General features: G+C 40.1%; 1 protein-coding gene across 1 annotated transcript in view; it reads right to left on the bottom strand.

Annotated features, from left to right (window-relative positions):
- Nucleotides 1-13937, bottom strand: part of NME8 (NME/NM23 family member 8) — a 40540-nt gene extending 26603 nt beyond the window's left edge. Inside the window, exons 1-8 of the mRNA XM_046670236.1 lie at nucleotides 13706-13937; nucleotides 12953-12992; nucleotides 12818-12875; nucleotides 12514-12620; nucleotides 9375-9446; nucleotides 7033-7149; nucleotides 1492-1558; nucleotides 562-635 (exon numbers count right to left, since the gene is read on the bottom strand). Coding sequence (XP_046526192.1) covers nucleotides 562-635; nucleotides 1492-1558; nucleotides 7033-7149; nucleotides 9375-9446; nucleotides 12514-12620; nucleotides 12818-12875; nucleotides 12953-12985 — 528 coding nt within the window. The 5' untranslated portion in view covers nucleotides 12986-12992; nucleotides 13706-13937. The remainder of the gene's footprint in view (nucleotides 1-561; nucleotides 636-1491; nucleotides 1559-7032; nucleotides 7150-9374; nucleotides 9447-12513; nucleotides 12621-12817; nucleotides 12876-12952; nucleotides 12993-13705) is intronic.
- Between the last annotated feature and the right edge of the window lie 6598 nt (nucleotides 13938-20535).

The following is a 20535-nucleotide window of genomic DNA, read 5'->3' as shown; positions in this document are numbered from 1 at the left end:
TTTCCATACCACCTCTTGTTGGTTTCTCCATAAGATGGCAGAACTAAGCAGTCATGACAGAGATCACTGCCTCAAGCAGAAAATAGTTACAATCTGGCCCTTTCCAGGAAGAGTCTGCTGATCTTTGGATGACAATGCAATTCTCCTCGAAAAAGTTTTTTTTGGCTCTAAAGCAAAACGTTAAATACTTCCTTAAGATATTATGTATCTGGAAAGGACCTACATTTGTGACAATACACAGGGAATAAAGCAAGCTAAAGTGAGCTTATGACAAGTTTGCATTGCTAATAACTAAACATGAAGAACGTGTGTCACAATCCATTATAAGAGCTAGAACTCCCATCATTTATATCAGATGCTGGTAGAGCAGTTATTTAAATAAGGATGCTTGAGTACTTCTAGCCTTTGTAAAGACAAAACGTTCAAAGCCTTTAGAGGCGCCTAGCACCAAAAGTTCATTATATTCTATTTTACTCTAAATGATAAGCTTGTCTCTAAGTTGATAATTAAGGGCTGTTATTTTGCAATTAATGTAAACTGTTTGGGGTAAATATTACTTACTTTTTCTTTAATTTCTCTATCTTTTCTAGTAATCACAGCATCGGGTTTGATAATAGCAATGCTGCATATTTGCTCTAGGAAAAAAAAATAGAAGAATTTCATTTTGGGGGAAAAAAGTCTAGATAATGAGGGATTGGCAAGTAGAAATGTAAACTACTAATGTCCAGTGAATTTTTGTCCATTGATAGCTTTGTTCTTATTATGGTGTTTCAACCACCGGTTTCTACTTGGAATCAAATTGCAGTTCCTATATTTGCATACAGGAGAAACATTCACAACAGTTTGTAGTCAACAGGGCCTCTCTCAAAAAGAAAAATAGTGGGTGGGCTCTAGCCATTTCAATACAATTCACATGCATTAGAATCACACTCGTGATCCATCCAGCTCAGCATCGCTGGTGAGTGGAGTTTCAACGTTAGCAGACATTACAAACTGATGGATTTACCAACTACGGATTTATCCACATTTATCCACACATTCTTATGATGAGCTCTTAGTGCAAGAGAGCTCACTGAGCGCGCTGTGTGCTTCTGTTCCCTCCAGAGTATGAACACGCGCTCACACACCCACACAGACAATCCAGCGAAGGCAGGAAATTGTTCACTGTAAAGTAAAGAAGGAGTGTGGCTCACCAAGGAAGAAATTATTTACACAAGTTTTTGGAAGATGATGAAGGATGAAATAAGAGGAAGCTGCTGTCCAGATCAGTTAAGGGGACAGGAGCCCCTCAGAGACCAAAGGGAAGGCAGGCGGAGCAAAAGAGCTTGCTTTTTAATAGCCAAGGCTAGTATTGCACAAATCATCCTTCATCCTACCAGCCCCTTATCAGTTAGCGCTGTGTCATTACCAGCTTTCTGTTGCTGCAAGTGTTGCTGTGATGAACATCCACGTCCACAAATCCCTTGCCATTACTTTAGGAACTTTACTTACTGGCGCTTTCGTAGGGTGCTTCCCCAGCCTCTTCTGTGTCTGAGTCCACAAACAAAATTTCATGATACTGTGGAAGAGAAATGCACATGAGACAGTTCTATTTTTTATGATAGCGAAAAGGTTTTTAGAAATTTTGTTTCTAATAAATATTTATAATCCAAGGGACAAAAAGTAAAGTGAAAATGTGCCTGTATTTATCTAACACTACTTTTCCTAAGCTTTCCACTGAAATAAAACAAGGAATGTTTAAAACAGTTGGGATGGGGAGACTATCATAAATAATGCATATATGCTATATGGAAAATAGTTAAAGCCAAAACCCTTAAAACTTAAGAAAAGCACAAGGAATAAAATAAGAAAGAAGCAGAGATTAACAAGTAAGAAAGCAATAAACACATAATTATCATGTTAAAGATCAAAAGGGCATTCGATAAGTTTCAAGACGCATTCTTGACTATTACTCTTAGTAAATTTGAAACAGGAAGATACCTCCTTAACTCATAAAAAAATGTCTTGCTCAAAACAATAGCCAATTTCCTACTACAGAGTAAAATACTAGGAATAACAGTGAGGAGGGGTCTTAACTTCTTGAGAAGCCCTGAAAATGCTTCTGTGAGTCTGTGAACTGAATCAAAGGTTTATATATTTCCATATATACATTTTTGGAGAAAAGAATGGATAACTTCAGATTCTCAATGGAATAAAGACTCATAAATGTTTGGAATTAACTATACAGAAAGCATTCACTCCTACTGTAATCAGGAATAAGATCGTTATACCGGATACAACCTAAAATTGACCTGACTTTGCATTTGCCGGACCTGTGCTGGCCAATAAGGCAGCATTAACCACATAAGGCTCTCTGAGCACTTGAAATGAGGTTAGGCCAAATTAAGATGCGCTATAAGTGAAAAATACACAGCATATTCCAAAGACTTCATGTGAAAAAAATGAATGCTGAGTACCTTATTTTTTATATTGAGTACATCTTTAAATGGGAATCTTTTGAATATATTGGATTAAATAAAAGATGTTTTTTAAAATTAATTTCACCTTTTTCTTTTCTATTGTCTTTAATATGAGTAGTAGAACTTTACGAACTACCTATTTTGCTCACACGGTGGCTTGTATTTTATTACTATTAGACAGGGCTGTGCTAGAGAAGACAATTGGATAAGAAAGCTAAATAACAGAAGTCTCCAACAATATGGAATAATATAACATAAATATAAGATATTAATAAATTTCTTATATACCCACTGTCATTAATTAAAACAGGATGTCATTCTGCAGGAATAACAACAATAAAACCATAGAACAGAGAACACAGAGAGAAAGCTGGATAGAACGCAGCAATTAAGAGAATATGTTTAGGAGTCATTCTGCCTGACTTTAAATTCTGTTTTCACCACCTACTAGTTGCCTGTTTCTGGGGAAATGACTTAATGTTTTTAAGCTTTATCTTATTTGTCTCATAAGATTTGTTGAGGTTCCAGTTCAAGACAGCAACATAGGAGGCTCCTGAACCCACTTCCTCCCACAGACACACCAAATCTACAGCTACATACGGAACAATCCCCTCTGAAACAGATCCAGAAAATAGTTGAGCAACTCCTACACATCAGGCAAATGAGGAAAAACCCGTATTGAAATGGGTGAGAGAGGCTGAGACACAATCTTGTCATAAACTCCACCCCTAGCACAGCGACATACAATCCAGAGGGAACTTACAACTCCCAGTGTCACCCTGAGGAGTGAAGGGCTTGGACCCACTACCTAGCACCCCACGTTTGAAGACTTCCAACTTAAATGGAAAGCGATGGGCCCCCAAAATGCCTAGCTCTGAAAGCCAGCTGGGGCTTGGGATACCATGGTGAAGAAACAGTTCTTCACAGGCTTGCAAGGACTTGCTGTGGCAATCTTCCCAGGGCTCAGAGCTGAGGCAGGAGACCAAAACGCCCAGTTTTTCTCTGAAAGAGGCTTATTTGGAAATCTTAAAAGCCTGGGGGTCTGGCTCCTAGCTTAAAACAGATCTAGGGGCCACCTGCAACCCTCTCCTGAGACAGGGAGGCCAGCAGATGCCATCTTCACACTCTCCCTCTGCTCCCATTCCAGGTGGCCAGGATCTCCCTGGAGGGACCTTGTGCACATGGCTGGCGCCCCAACTTTTGCAGCTGCTGCCCAGGGGATGAGCCTCCGAGAGTCTCCGGGCTCTGGTGGTCAGCAGATCTTGCACTCACAGATCCTACAAGACTGTAGCAAACAATGAAACAGTTCTCAACCAGCTACACCTCTCAGGGCACAGTGGAGAGGCAGCAGTCAGAGGCACCCAACTCCTGACGTTCCCTGAGAGAATCCTATTTTCGTGTCTTGGGGGCTGCAGCCTGAAGGTAAGGGTTCTAGTTTGACACACATCTAGGGATCAACTGCAATCCTTTCCAGAAACCAGAGAGGCCCTGAGGTGCCATCTTTGTGCTCTCCCCCTGCCTGGCTCCAAGTTGTTGGTGTCCATGTGAAGATGGCTGGAGCACATATCTGGCACCTTGGCTTTTGTGGCTGCTGCCCAGAGGACACATCTCTTGATAGCTTGACTCTGGTGTCCAGCAGGGCTGGTGTTCATGGGTTTGCAGAACCAGCAACTGATAAGCCATCCAGGCAGAAAATCAATAAAGAAACATTGCACCAAAACTACATATTAGACCAGATGGACTTAGACATTTACAGAATATTTCACCCAAAAGCAGCAGAATACACATTCTTCTCAAGTGCACACAGAGCATTCTCCAGGACAGATCATACATTAGACCAAATCAAGGATCTTTTCTGAACACAATGGCATGAAACTAGAAATCAACTACCAAGAAGAAAATTGGAAAATTCACAAATATGTGGAGGTTAAACAATATACTACTGAACAACCAGTGGGCCAAAGAAGAAATCCAAAGAAGATACCTCGAGACAAATGAAAATGGAAATACAGCATACCAAAACTTATGGGATGCAAGGAAAGACTTCTAAGAGCGAAATTCATAGTGATAAACACCTACATTAAGAACAAAGAAAGATCTCAAATAAACAACCTAAGTTGACACTTCAAGAAACTAGAAAAAGAAGAACAAATGAAGCCAAAGTTAGTAGATGAAGGAAATAACAAAGATCAGAGCAGAAGTAAATAAAATAGAGACTACAAAGACAATCGAAAACAATTAATGAAACTAAGACCTGACTTTTTGAAAAAAGAAACAAAACAGACAAACTGTCAGCTAGACTCTGAAGAAAAACAGAGAGGATTCAAATGAATAAAACTGGAAATGAAAGAGGAAACATTACAACAGATACCCCAGAAATACAAAGGATCTTAAAAGACGACTATGACCAACCATGAAATCACTCAGTCGAAAAGTTGTCTGCACTCCCATATTCACTGCAGCGTTATTTACGGTAGCCAAGACATGGAAACAACCTAAAAGTCTACCAATGGACGAATGGATAAAGAACATGTGGTTATATATGTACAATGGAATATTATTCATCCATAAAAAGGAAGGAAATTTGCCATTTGTGAGAACATGGATAGACTTTGAGGGCATTAAGCTAAGTGAAATAAGTCAGACAGAGAAAGACAAACACTGTATGATATTAGTTTTATGTGGAATCTAAAAAAACTGAACTCATAGATACAGAGAATAGAATGATGTTTGCCAGAGGTGGATGATGGAGAGTGGGAGGATAGGGTAAATCTGTTCAAAAGATACAAACTTGCAGTTATCAGATAAGTAAGTTCTGGGGGTGTAATACACAGCATGATGACTATATGTAATAATACTGTATTGTATATTTGAAAGTTCCTAAGAGAGTATATCTTAAGAGTTCTCTTCACAAGAAAAAACGTTTTAACTATGTGAGGTGACAGATATTTTCTAAACTTCATGTAGTAACCATTTCACAACATACATACATGTCAAATCATTATGAACACCTGAAACTAATACAATGTTATTTATCTATTATATTTCAATAAAACTTGGGGGATTTCTGTAAGGATTAAATGGAAGATCTGTTTGAAAATCTTAGCAAACAATAAGTCCTCAATAATTCCTGGCTATTACAATTTTCAAAAACTAGTAGGGGAAGTGGAAAGAGGGAGGGAGGGTGAGAGACACAGGAAGAAAGGAAAGGAAAGGATTCCCTGAAAAACAAGAAAACCTGAAAATGTAAAGAAAAATGTCCTTGGATGAGAAAAATCACTACTATAAATGTAAATTCCCCATATTTTGTCATTTGTCAGTTTTCCACCAAAATGTACATTTTTTTTCATAATGCTCATGAAGTACTTTGGACACACCATGTGAATGAGCACCGTGACAAGGGTGCAAGCATTTTCCCAAGTTTTATGCTTTCTTTTTACATTTTAGGGGGCACTTCAAAGTTTTAAATAACCAAATCTGTCACTTTCTCCTCTTTTGATATCTCTGTTTTGTGTTATGCTTACAAGGTCTTCCCCAACCTGTGACAACACAAATGTTTGCCAACGTTTTCTTCTACTACTTCTACACTTTGTTGCTTCACATTCAGCTCTTTAATTCATCTGTAATTTATTTATGTATAAGATATGAGGACATGATACAACTTTCTTATGCAAATAGTTAACCCAACATTCTTAAGCCCGTTTATTGAATTTTTTAACCTTTCCTGATTTAAATTGACTCTTTTTATAGCAAATACTTATACAAGCTTGAGGCTGTACCTTCTCATTATTTCTCTTCTTTCAGTATTTCTTGGCTAGTTTCTACTTTTTTTCCTTAAAGCCATACTTTCCCTTTTTTCTGTTATTATTTGTTTCGTGTGTGTGTGTGTGCGTGTGCATGTGTGTTTCAATAACACCAGATGCTCCTGTTTATCTGCCTATATTTCTGATTACTTCACTATGTGGCTTACTTTCTTACTCTGTCATGTTCACACCTCCAAATGCTTTACGGTTCATTTCTTAATTTTAAAATATTTTCTTTCTTATTACTTAGGTAATACCAACATTACACAGGTAATACACACACACACACACACAAACACACAGAGGATCTTACTCTAAGTATCCTATTATGTTGTACTCTCTTTTTCATCCATTAGTCTCTCTTGGCCCTCCTTTCATATCCATAAATACAGAGCTCAACACACTAAATAATACTCTACTGTATGCATTTGTATAACTTATGATATAAATTACAGACATTTTATGTAATCTAGTCAGTGTTGCTAGGTATTTAGATTGATTCCAAATTTTTAATGACATAGACAACACAGCAATAAACATTCTTTTCTGTACTTGTCTTATTATCTCCTTAGGGAAAATTACTCATGTGTAATTTCTCAAATGACACAGTGTTTTTTAAGGACTTTGATTCCTATCGCCAAAATATTTCCCAGAAAAGTTGCACCATTTAGACACCCAGACAGTTAAGTAATTAGGGAAAAAGCTTTATGAAAACAACAAAAAACATATCATTCATTTTTTAAAAATAAAATAGTAATCCAAAGTGTTACCTGAGGGCGAGCCATTTCACCTGCTGCAATTTTCCTCTCCTCATTGATCAAGTTGATGATTTTTTGATTAACAAGCGGTGCATTGGCACCCTTAATCTTTGAAATAATTTTGCCATTCTACAAGGGAAAAGAAAACATGAAGGAAACTTTCATTTTGAGAAAAAGTCAAGAATTCACACTTTAACTGGACTAAGTCCTCCACTTCCCCACACCCCCACCAATCCTTTCTTCACTTTTGCAGTTAGCCATTTTAAAATGGGGTGTTAGTGATGTGAAAGGATGTCTCGATTTGGTCATCCACAGCTCTTTGAGTTCTGCCCCCAGTTTGTGTGTCCTCCCACAACCAAAGGCAAGGCATCTCTGAGTGACATTTCAGTGGTTCTGTATCGGCCTCCCAACTTTGCCTTCCCTGAGTATTTTTGATACCATTCCCCTTATGTCCGTCTTTCAACACATATTTACCAAAACCTGTTTACTGGCATAGTGCTAGGCATGATGATATGGAATAATAGGCCTGGTACTTGACTTAATTAAATTACAGAAAAAAACCCACAAACAGACACATGCCAAATAACAAACATGATGGGTCCAACCAAGGGAGGTACAAAGCACTGGGAGCATCTACAGGAGTTTTTCCTAGTCAAGGAGATCAGCAAAGGTACTTATCAACATCGGGAAGTGATTCTTGGTTTCAAATATGAAGGATGAGTAAGAGATCACTAGGCAAAATGGAGAAGAAAGAGCATTTTAGGCAAAAGGAATAGAGACGCAAGGGTCCTAAGGCTGGAAGGGAATATGCCTTTGGAAAGTTTAAACAGAGCAGTGACCACAATTAGAACTGTTGTTTGTAAAGATCATTTCACCAACCATGTGGAGAAAGGGTTAGAGGGAAGCAGGAGAAGATGCTTATATACAAATCGAGGGGAAGATGAGAGGGAGGGTTGCTCAGTCTGTGGCAACGGGGATGGAGATGGAAAGAATGGAAAGAAGCAGATGTGTGTGAGAAAGACTGAGCTGGTGAAATTGACAGGTCCAAAGTCTGGTGTGGGTTGGGTGTGATGGAAGAAGTCACCAAGATGACTTTTCTGTTTCTGTCGAGAAACTAGATAAATTAAGATGTTATTCACCAAATGAGGTGGATGGTCCATTTGAGGAGGATGGGCATGGATCTACTGATCAGACCCTTGGCGAAGTGATGGCTGTCCCAGTGCTCCAGACTCTGCATGGTGGGCTACCTGCCCAGTCTTTCTTGCTCAGTCCCATGTTCCTAATTGCTACCGTTGCTAGGGTCTCCTCATTCTGGTTCCCTAAACTACGTCTAGGCCAGGGGTCAGCAAACTATGACCCAATACAGAGACTGTATTTTCACAAAGCTGAAAATACTTACTATGTGGCCCTTTACAGAAAAAGCTGGCTGAACCCCCATCTAAACCATCAAATCCTACATATCCAACTTAGAGCAAGATGTGCCATGCAACGGTTTTATTCAATTAACTTAGTAATTCAGTTCCTTGAAATAGCTGCAAGGTATTGTTTAACAGAAGCAAAAAGTTATATCCAAGAAGTGTTTTTTAATAATTATTTCTAATATCAAAAAAATAACCTAAGTACCCAGCAGTGGAGGAACAGCCCAAGCCCTGTCCATGAAGCCCTTTCTTCTTATCCCAAACCTCCAGCCCTGTAAGAGCTGTAGCTGGTCACACAAGTTAGCATCGAACTGCATACTCTCCTTTTAGAAAATACACTTCTTATGTTTTTCTGATTATTAAAGTTGTATGTTCTTCATAGAATATTTGGAAAACATAGAAAAGTATAAAGAAGAAAGCTTAAATTACGCATCCTTCCCCCACACACAGAAAACTGGTGTTAATAATTTGGTGAATACTCTTCACGCCTTCTTTCTATGCAGTTGTAAATACAGAGATAAAAGCAATATATATATTGCAAAATAGTGATCATACAGATATTTCCTTGTATTGGTATGCATGAATATTCATAACCGATTCTCTCCTACTGGGTATCTAAGAAATTTCCAATTTTTCACTCCTGTAAATAATAATCCATCATAAAATCTCTGATTATTTCCTTAGGAAAGGTAAATACCACCTCATTTTTCTTTCCCCTGATCAACTTAGCATGTGGTAGTCTACTCTCCTCAATCCATCATGAACTCCTAGAGGTCAAGTTATAAAATATATTAATAGACAAGCAAAGATAAGGCAAAAACAAATCTGCAATTACTGTCATCAGAAAATTTTCATGATAATTTTACAATGCCACTTGCTCTTCAACTGTAAATTGTAATCTGATAACGCATTTGACATGACAAATATTGGACTTACAACACTAAAGAGAAAAACAGGTTCACATTTATCTCTAAATGGCTGCAAAGTCACAACGCTGTCAGCTTCTGCCTGAAAAAAATATAAATAGTTCATGTAATAATAAAGGAAACTATGTCCAAGTCATCTGACGCATTATGTTCAAAAAACACAGAGATACGTACAATTTCTATTTTTTTGTTGACTACAACATTTTCTGAGTACATATAGTTTTAAGGACCAAATTGCATATACTGGTAACTCGGGCCCTGCGTCATTTGGCCTCAATCTTACTTCTCACGGTTCTCCTTCGTGGTACCCAACCTGCGGCTAAATCACCTCCTTGTAGTTTGCTACACAAAACCCACTCTTTCTTTCCTTGTTCCCTGCTCATTCCCCTCCTTTTCCAACCCAGCTCAAGGGTCCTCCCTCCAACAAGTCTGTCATATTCGCCTCTGCATGTCACCCCTGCTCGTGCATCAATCACAGCGCCATACGTAAGAAGGAGCTCACTAAATGCTTCTTGAATGAACTGCTTGGCAAATCTCAAAGTCTTTGATTTTTATGTCTGGAATTTTCTTAAAGTCTTCTCACAAATTTCAAGTTGTCCTAAATTGATTCTAAACAACTACATATTAAATAGTAGTGTGTTCCTCCATATTAACACAGCATCCCTTGGGCCCGCTGTCAGAATGAGGTGGCTGGTAGGGTTTTCTATAAGAGTTGCTGTGAAGAAGCCACGTGAGGGTCTCTCAGCCTGTGTCAGCTGAAGGGGCTGGGTTATCATTTTTTTTTAGCACATTGGATTCTGCATCATTTTCTTTTTTGTTTGTTTCTACTGCTTTCGAAAAAAAAAGGAAGGGATGACAAGAATTAATCTATAATATTACAGGACAGAAATCAAAGATTATATTTAAAAGTAGTCTAGGTATCATCATTACTACGTTTATATTATAATAAAGTATTAATTAAAGCATTTAACAATATAAAAGAACCAAAATAAATAATATTTATTGAATTTTTATATATATAGATACAATGTTAGTACAGGTGTCCAGGCATTTTAAAAGGGCACATAAAAGAAGAAATTTTATACTGGCCATTCAGCTTATGAGGATTTCAACAAGTAATCAACTTCACAGGTTTTAATTTTGGACTTCAGTTCAAAAGGGATCCCTTTCCTCGGTTAACTGCGCGTAGCAAAATATCCAGCAGAGGGAGCCCCTCCATTGCTCTCAATGGAGGTTTGGAGACTATTTTTGACCCTTGCTGAGCAGGTCACAGCAGAAAAACAGCATCAATCTATGTGAACGTACCATTGTTGAGTGCGCTCAGAAATAACAGAAGAGAAAACATTCGGGGACAATGCACAAATCTTTTTGTTGTTAAATTCAACAGATGCTAGGATAATGAAGAGGACACATTTTGGAAAGACTTTCCTAGCACTTCCCTGGGGAGATAAATACAGTAACAACTGACTCCTTGTGGAGTAGGCTGAGGAATTCTGTCTGGCTGGGGTATGGCTGGGAGGACGCAGTCGAAGCCTCTGAGGTTGGGAGGAGGCACTGTTAAGACCCGTATCTTCACACAGCGCTGAGTTGTGCTCAAAGGGCAGCCCAACAAACTACAGGGTCTAATTGTCCTTCTACTCCTCGGCCTCCACCACTGTGCCCAACCCACACACACTCAGGTTTGTTCCTACTCAGACTCTATAAACAGTGAGTGATTTAATGACTCTAAATCACCGAGGAACACAGCATCAAGCTATACTTTCTCAGAGTCTAAGGACTTCTTGCCTTGCTTTCTCATGCCCACGTCCCTTTCTAGGTAGCCTGACAGCATTGTTGTCAGTCTCGCCCCAGTGAACTCAATTTCCTTTTAGACAGTGGGGTTTTCCCATGATCCCTGGCCCATGAACTTGGATCCTACCACTCCCAGACAAACTTCCCTAATGACAACTGCCAGGACTCAAAGAATTCTGACCCTTGATTCTCCATGATCCATTTGCCAGCTGTTAGATCCCTCTGATATTTCTTCTTACTTCTTAGACCAACCCCTTGTCCGTCGTATGTAGCAATCCCCACTGTGCCCCATTGTCTATCCCCTGAACTTAGTTTTTCCTCCCTGCCAAGAATCAGATCTCGAACCATATTCCAGCTCCGTGCAGGTGGTTTGGACTCTTCAGAGTGAAGCAGGCTGTTATGGAATGCTGCCCGTTAAAAAACTACCAGACCTTTCTTTCAGGAGACAATGTCAACCTCTTTAAAAGTTTTACAAATTCTGAATTGAATATCAGTTTTTTAATTTAAATTTAAATTAATTAAAATTAAAAATTCAGGGGGCTGGCCCCGTGGCCGAGTGGTTAAGTTCGCGCACTCCGCTGCAGGCGGCCCAGTGTTTCGTTGGTTCGAATCCTGGGCGCGGACATGGCACTGCTCATCAGACCACGCTGAGGCAGCGTCCCACATGCCACAACTAGAAGGACCCACAACGAAGAATACACAACTATGTACTGGGGGGCTTTGGGGAGAAAAAGGAAAAAAATAAAATCTTTAAAAAAAAAAAAAAATTCAGTTCCTCACTCCCACTAGCCACATTTCAAGTGCTCTAAAGCCACTGGGCACCTAGTGGCCACCACATTAGACAACAAAGCTCTAAACAGTTGATACCTTGGTGTGGATAAACTGAATAATCAATGCAATGAAGTCCAATGAGTTTGGCTGCAATGTTTTAATCCCTTGTCACATTTGGGTGGCAAGTAAGTGGGAGGAAAATCACTACCATTGGAAGATTGGTAACTGGGTAAATACCCAGAGTCCTACCCAATGCAATCCAGTAAATAGCATTTGCTGCCCTTATTCTAAGAGACACATGCTGAACATATGATCAGGTGAAAAGAAACAAGTCAATAGCCAGATATCCATTTTTAACTTTTCTAATATTCACAACTATGGTAAATAACCTCAACATTATAGGAATGGTATAAAAATGACGTTCATTCTCAGATTCCATAGAATTAAATATATAGTAAAATTACTAAGTAAACATTGTCTGCTTTGAAGAGTTGGCAGGTTGTTTAAATTAAGACTACCCTTAAAGAGAACACTTAAACAGTTACCGTAACAAGAAAATAATAGTTTAATGGAAATAAAATCCTTACTACAACAAAATGCAGAATTTCATCCTCGTTTAGCTCATTTTTCAGTTTTCTGAATAAAGTTTGCATTGCTTTGCAAGGTCCACACCAGGCTTGGTAAACATCAATCACTGGAAAATGACAATATTTATGAAAGAACAGAGTCAAAGAATCTGGAATAGCAGCTTATCCCAATGCTGGGGCAGGGGCGAGGGCAAGGGCGTAGCAGGGTTTTATGCCGGAAGTGTGGAGCCGCTGTCTGTGCTGGGGTGTCATGAGGTGCCCTGGCTCAAACTCTGGCTGGTTGGACAACAGGGAGCCCCAGTACCTGTTAGGCCTTTGTTCTGCAACATCTCATCCCAGAGGCTTTGACTGTTGACGACTGCCTGCAAAAGGAAGACGCTGTAAAAGATCTTCAAGTGCCACAACGCTGAGTAAAGAATTGTTGATATGTCATGCCCACCTCTAACTGGATTTCTCTCTTTTTGCTTGCCATTTATCCACTGTCACACGAAAAATAGAAAAAAATTAAGACGAAATTTAAATAATGTCCTTCTCTTTATATATTTAAGCAGCACCTTAACATACCATAGAAATTTTCCTTCAGCAATATTGGGTATGCATGCTCCCTTTTTCTGGAGAGAGAAGACCCAACGTTCCTGGAGGCTCTATGCTAAGTGCTTATGGCAGCCATAGGGTCTTACTCTCCCAATAATCCTGAAGCAAGGTAAGAATGTTAGGAGGTACAGTTTCTTAAAATAGTTATGCTTGTTTCCCTGAACTATTATGCAGCATTCTCTCTCTGTTCATTTGCACACGTGTTAGTCGTCTGTGAACATGCTCATGGATCTCTCTTGGGTCCCTCTCCCAGGAGATTTAATTTTTAGACCAAGGCCACTAGTATATTTTGGGGCACGACATAAACTTCCCATAGGTGTTAAATCAGGGGAGCCCAAAGCCCTATTCAATGGTGCCAGGCATGTTTACAGTGTGAGAGAGCAGACACGAAAATGAAAGAGGAGGAACCGCGAGCAAGACTGCATCCCAGCAAAGGGCGTTGGATTCTCCACCAAGCCTTGCACAAAACAGATCCTCCTCCAAGCCAGATTGGGACGTTTAAAGAACAGGAATGAACAACCCCCGAGGACCTAAGTCAGCCCCCTTGCCGAGCGAGGCCCGTGGCCTTTGTGGGCTGAGCTCCGCCGCGTCCGAGTACCTGGGGCGCCCGGCTCCCGCGACGCTTTCTGCCCGCGTTGGTCCGGCTGAAGGACCAGGACGAGGATGCAGGGATGGTCTGGGGAGCGCCAGGGCGCCAACGTCTCCGGCCGCCCCTCCCGCCCCCCGCGAGGCCGGCCCTCCCGACCCGGGGGCGGCCCGGAGAGAGGCTGCCGTTAGAGGCGCAGTTAGCCCCGAAAATCGTCCACCTCTTGTGGCCCCGCACTGAAGGGACAACGAAGGCGTGTTTTTCTGCCTTTGTCAGACTCCTGCCCTCTTTCAGCTTTCTCCTCCCGTCTCCGTCCCCGCAGGAGCCCCGCTCCGCCTCCAGGGGGCGCTGCCCAAGGGCAGCTGTGATCCTCTCTCCTGGGGGGGCCTCCTGCCGCCGCTGGTCCTGAGTTGCAGAATGAAACGGGCAGTCCTCAAACTGGAGCGGAAGGCTCGCCGAAGTCCACCCTCAGCCTGTCTCTCCAACTTCTCCTGCACCTACCCTGTTTTGTTTTTTGGGTTTTTTTAAATTACTTGCAAATAATTTTAGACTTTGAAAAAAGTGGAAACAATAATACAGAGAGCTCCCATACACTCTTCCTTTAGCATCTCCCAAGGGTAGCATCTTTCATAACCATGGTACAATGATCATCAAAACCAGGGAAATAGCATTGATACAACGCTGAACTACTCTATAGACCTTATAGAAATATTTTGAGTTTTCCAAAGAATGTCTTTTTTCTGGCCCAGGATTCAATCCAGAGTCCCACATTGCATTTAGTTGTTACGTCTCCTTGGGCTTCTCCAATCTGGGACAGTTCCTCTGGACTATCTTTCTTTCTCTTTCGTAACCTTGGAGTGTGTGTGTTTTATTTCATTGTCATTTGTAGAACTCATATCAAGAATTTTTTTTTTTTTGAGGTAGATTAGCCCTGAGCTAACATCTGCCACCAATCTTCCTCTTGCTGAGGAAGACTGGCCCTGAGCTAACATCCGTGCCCATCTTCCTCCACTTTATATGTGGGACACCTACCACAGCATGGCTTGACAAGCGGTGCCATGTCCGCACCCTGGATCCCAACCAGCGAACCTGGGCTGCGGAAGTGGAACATGCGTGCTCACCACTGCGCCACCAGGCCGGCCCCCTACGAATATTTTTAAAGTAACTTTTTTTGAAAACATGCTCTCCTATTCTTGCCATATGAATTCTATCCACTACACTTAACACCTTTCTTCGGTTTGCTCTATTTTCTCTTATTCTTAGGATACAAGTCTACCCAATTTGTTGGGTCTGCTGTCTGTCCTTCACAGTGATTCCTTTTTTTTTTTTTTTTTGATGTTTGTAACTTTTGCCTGTGAGCTAATCTTCAGCAGGTATTGCTTTTCATGTGAGCCCCTGAGCCAAGACTGCTAAAGTACAGCCACACAGTGATACTCCACGTGGCTGTGCCTGGCCCATCAATAGCTAAGGTACCAGACAGGTTGTATGTTAATTTCTCAGCTAAGATTTCTTACTTCACTCAGACAGCTGAAAATCCAAATCCATATGGATGGACAGCACGTTCTGGGACCTGAATTTCCCATCAGTGATTTTTTTATCCACATAGAATTCCTCATGGATGCAAGCATCCTTGCTCCTACCACTAAGCCAGATGTGAGGGAAATGTTTATAGTCCCATTTCAGAAATGGGACAGCCCATCTTTATTTCCAGCAGTACACAGGTAGCTGCAGCTAACTCTGAACACGGAAGTTGTGTCCTAGACTCTCAACCCCACAGTGTGTGGACATCTGGGGATGTGAGTACCAGAATCCCAGCCCCACCTATCAAGCCTTGTTCTGCATTCTAATATTCCAAGAAATCCTCTCTGTTTCTGTCATGCTCCCCCCTAGGACTTCAATTTCCTATTTTGCTTCTCTTTCCCAGACAGTTCTTTCTCTTAGTTTTCAGCTGAATTAGAAATTGTTGAAATAAAATTATTTGAGCTATTTTGTTCAGTATTTCCACATGTTTAGACCTACAGTGGGCATCTTTCTCCTCTAGCTCAGTCAGCCATGTTGGCTGGAAAGTAAGCTGCTGACTTTTTTTTTTTTTTAATATTTTATTTTTCCTTTTTCTCCCAAAGCCCCCCAGTACATAGTTGTGTATTTTTTTTAGTTGTTGGTCCTTCTAGTTGTGGCATGTGGGACGCCGCCTCAGCATGGCTCGATGAGCAGTGCCATGTCCACGCCCAGGATTCGAACTGGTGAAACCCTAGGCTGCTGAAGCGGAGCACATGAACTCAACCACTCAGCCATGGGGCCGGGCCCGCTGCTGACTTTTTATGTCAGCCATGCCTCCCCTAGGATTACTGCCCTCCCTGTAACTTTATGATTTTTAATTTTGCTTCAAAATCAAACTTCTCTCCTGGCAGCCTGGTGGCATAGTGCTTAAGTTCCTGTACTCTGCTGCGGCAGCCCAGGTTTTGCAGGTTCTGATCCCAGCTGCAGACCTACACACCGCTCATCAAGCCATGCTATGGCGGTGTCCCACATACAAAATAGAGGAAGATTGGCACAGATGTCAGCTCAGGGACAATCTTCCTCAAGCAAGAAGAGGAAGATTGGCAACAGATCTTAGCTCAGGGTCAATCTTCCTCACACAGACAAAAAAAAACACCAGTTGGATATATATCCTTGACAGGGTAAGGCCCTATTCACGGGTAATTCTGCTCATCTACTTGGTCTACTCTGGGAATGAGGATGCTGTCTACAAAGGTCCATTGTATCCCTCAGCCCTATAGCTGCTTCCTATATCCAAACCCATGTGCAGCAGCTGGAAATCTTCTTTTTAATGAAATTTTTCTCATTAACCCCACAAAGATGTTATTGTGCCAGCCCCACAGGAAGAGTTTAGCAGGTGCCACAAATGTCCATGCACGTATTTCAGACAAATTCTTCATTGACACTTTTGCTATTTAAGGGGAAACATCACTGCTACAAAAGGAAGTTCCGATCTATTCTCAGATAGCCACAAATATTTACTAATGATCAGGACATGCAAGGCAATAGGTGAAATTAGGTTTTTAAACATCATTCCTACCAATTGCAAAAAGCTTGAAAGTTGAGCTTTGAAGCATAAACTTGATAAGCTTTTGATTTAGGTCTTCCCAGAATTGACTTCAAGGACAAATGCGCTCCGAAAATGTTACTAAAAAATGTATTTATATTTTACTACACGGGTAGCCTATGAGAGAAGTTACTCCTGACGTGATCTAATAGTGTGTTTTACCCCTTGCCTATTTTTGACATTATCTGTCAATATTCATTAAAAGTGCTCCCTCCTACACTGACCTGCCTATTTTTTCCCTCTTGCAAAGCACTGTCTATGATGTTTAATTTTTCTCTTGAGTCATAGGTTTGTTAGCATCTACTGTTTCATTTCTATGATCTCTGGATCTCTAAATATATATGAAGACCCAGAGAAGAGGAACTGGGTTTCAGAATTATTTTTACCTTACCCTCTTCCCCTTGCAGTTCTGCCTGGCACCTAGCATCATCACTTGTACATAAACACTCAAAAATTAGCTAGCAAATTAGTGGATTTGGAAATAGAAGATATTCTTGATACATTTATGAACTCCTTAATGAGGATACACAAATCTCTTATTTTTTAAATTCAAGCAATCTGGTCTGGGTAATTAAATATACTATAAAGAAAATAAATAGTTTAGGGATTTACTTTAAGTTCATCTCTTTAGCTAGAGATAGAAACACAGTAGTCTATCTAGGAGAATTTTATGCAACTGTTTGTTAATTTCCCCTTTCTCCTTTAGATCAAAAATTCTAGATTCTGAATTCAAATTTTAAATGTCATCTGAATAATAGTACTCTTTTCTCACTGAATACAAAGTTCAGGCTCTGAGAAGCATGAAAATTCATAATATTGAAAACTCAGACTGAAAGAACATATCAGTACTATAACCTATAATGAACGGCAAGATCGATGGGTCTGGACTGGGAAAATAGTTCCGTGCAGTCTCTAAATCAGAGCGAATCTGCTGACTAAAATTAATCAGAAAGAGGCTTTGACTATCCCCTGTCTGCCTCCTGGCTCAGAGACTCAGAAAGTTGCAATAAATCAAAACAGTAACCATCCCTCTGCAGCAGGCCCGGGGTTTCTAAGGCAGTTGGAGCATTACTTTCTACCCATCACAACATTTCTCACTATATTCATTGAAGGCTAAAATTCTTAATAAATAAGGCAATAGGAAAGAAAGGAAGCTGTGGGAGAATAGAAAAACTGGCTCATGACATCTGAGAGCCATATTCAGTGGTGTGCTGGTAAATGTTAACACTCAGCTTTCTTAGATAATTGCATACAAAAATTATTACAAACTTTATTGACATAAATGATGTGTAGCTTACAAGCAACAAATGATTATAAAATATCCAATGCTCTTTATTGCAAATTCCATACAGCCAATTAATTTTTACAGGATGTTTTCACTGATTTTTGCCAAACTTGTATCCCTAGCCAATTTATGGTTAAAATTTATTCATAACTTGCCACATCAGAATATGCATAAGTGCTTTTTCACTATCTGATTCAGCAAAGAAGTTGCTCGTGTCACCAATGAATGCATATATTTCCAATAGGAATGTTGGTGGATACTTTCATTTACATTAATGAGTTTGACAAAAGTGAAACAATGAAGATGTATGTCAGAACTTTACCCACTTATCAGTGACAAGAACAACATCTTGCTGAATCAGATAATTGTTTTCAAAGAGGGGAAGACTCTTTTCTCAATTTTTGATGCTATTTACAATGTAACAGCTACAAACATAGCACATTAAATTTTAATGTGCATTAACAATAAATCAAGCCCAAGTTTGCAGCCTTTGTAGAATTTCCATATTGTAAATACTTCCATCATAGTCGATTTCAAGTTACCAAGATGATGTCACTGAACAAAAGGATGTGCGCTAGCACACCATTATACAATCATGCACCACACAACATTTCGGTCAACGATGGACCACATATGTGACAGTGGTCCGGCGAGAATAGCACCATATAGCCTAGGTGTGTAGTAGGCTATACCATCTGGGTTTGTGTCAGTCCACTCTATGATGTTCGCAAAACGACAAAATTGCCTAATGACGCAACATTTCTCAGAAGGTGCTCACTGTTAAGAGAAACATAACTGTACAGTATTTTCACCTACGGATATGACATGTGTAAATAATCCCAAGAGCACGTAAAATAGGCAAATTTAACAAAGCAATGGGGAAGTGATGAGTTTTGGGTATTTATTACCTTTGTTTTAAATATAAGTCATTCAACTATTAGTTTTTATAATTTAATTTTGTGTGTGAGGAAGATTGGCCCTGAGCTAACATCTGTTGCCAATCTTCCTCTTTTTGCTTGAGGAAAATTATCACTGAGCTAACATGTGTTGCCAATCTCCCTCTTTTTTTGCTTGAGGAAGATTAACCCTGAGCTAACATCTGTGCCAATCTTCCTCTATTTTGTATGTGGGTCACCGCCTGGCTTGACAAGTAGTGTAAGTTCGTGCCTGAGATCTGAACCCACAAACCCAGGCTACTGAAGCAGAGCACGCCAGACTTAACCATTGTGCCATGGGGCTGACCCCCAGAATTTCTATTTTTAATAGTTTGCATTTCTATGTTGAGGTTTCCTCTTTGATATATTCATTGGCATCATATTTTCATTAATTTTTGAGCACTTTTCCTTTAATTATTTGAATGTCTTTTTAGTAGCTGCTTTGAAATATTTGCTGAATATAACATTTGGGCCCACTCAGAGTTGATTTCTATTGACTTCTCATTTTTTTCCTGAACGTAGGTCATACTTTTCGTTTCTTTACATATCTAGTAAATTTTAGGCAAGAACTGAGCATTGTAGATAGTAATGTCAGCCTTGTAACAACTCTGAGTTTTGTTGTATTATTTTAAACATTGCTATTTCATTGTTCTAGAAGGCAATTAACTTACTTCTCTGGACTCAGACTGCAAAATTAGAATACCTCATGATATACAGCATCTTTTGAAAAGGTAAGCTTTTTAATATAAAGATATAGAGGAATTGGAAGTCAAGGATGGAAAAGATATAGTGTAAGCAGTAAGCCGAGGTAGGTGATATGACCATACTAATATCAGACAAAGTAGACTTTAATACAAGGAGTATTTTCACAGACAGACATTTCCCGATGACAAAAAGTTTCATCAAAAAGACATAAATATTTTGGGGCTGGCCGCGTGGCCGAGTGGTTAAGTTCGCGCGCTCCGCTGCAGGCGGACCAGTGTTTCGACGGTTCGAATCCTGGGCGCGGACATGGCACTGCTCATCAGACCACGCTGAGGCAGCGTCCCACATGCCACAACTAGAGGAACCCACAACGAAGAATACACAACTATATACCGGGGGGCTTTGGGGAGAAAAAGGAAAAAAATAAAGTCTTAAAAAAAAAAAAAAGACATAAATATTTTACATGCGTATATATTTAACAATATAGCTTCAAAATACACAGAGCCAAAATCGCCTGAATTAAATGAAAGAATAGACAGGGGCTGGCCCAGTGGCCAAGTGTTTAAGTTCACGTGCTCAGCTTTGGTGGCCCAGGGTTTCACTGGTTCAGATCCTGGGCACAGACCTAGCACCACTCATCAAGCCACACTGAGGTGGCATCCCACATAGCAGAACTATAAGAACCTACAACTAGAACATACAGATATGTACTTGGGGGCTTTAGGGAAAAGAAGAAGAAAAAGAAAGAAGATTGGCTAAAGGTGTTAGCTCAGGTGTCAATCTTTAAAAAAAAAAGAGAGAGAAAGAATAG

The sequence above is a fragment of the Equus quagga genome, chromosome 8, assembly GCF_021613505.1.
Source record: "Equus quagga isolate Etosha38 chromosome 8, UCLA_HA_Equagga_1.0, whole genome shotgun sequence".
Taxonomy (NCBI): Eukaryota; Metazoa; Chordata; class Mammalia; order Perissodactyla; family Equidae; genus Equus; species Equus quagga.
This window is presented reverse-complemented; position numbering and strand designations above follow the sequence as displayed.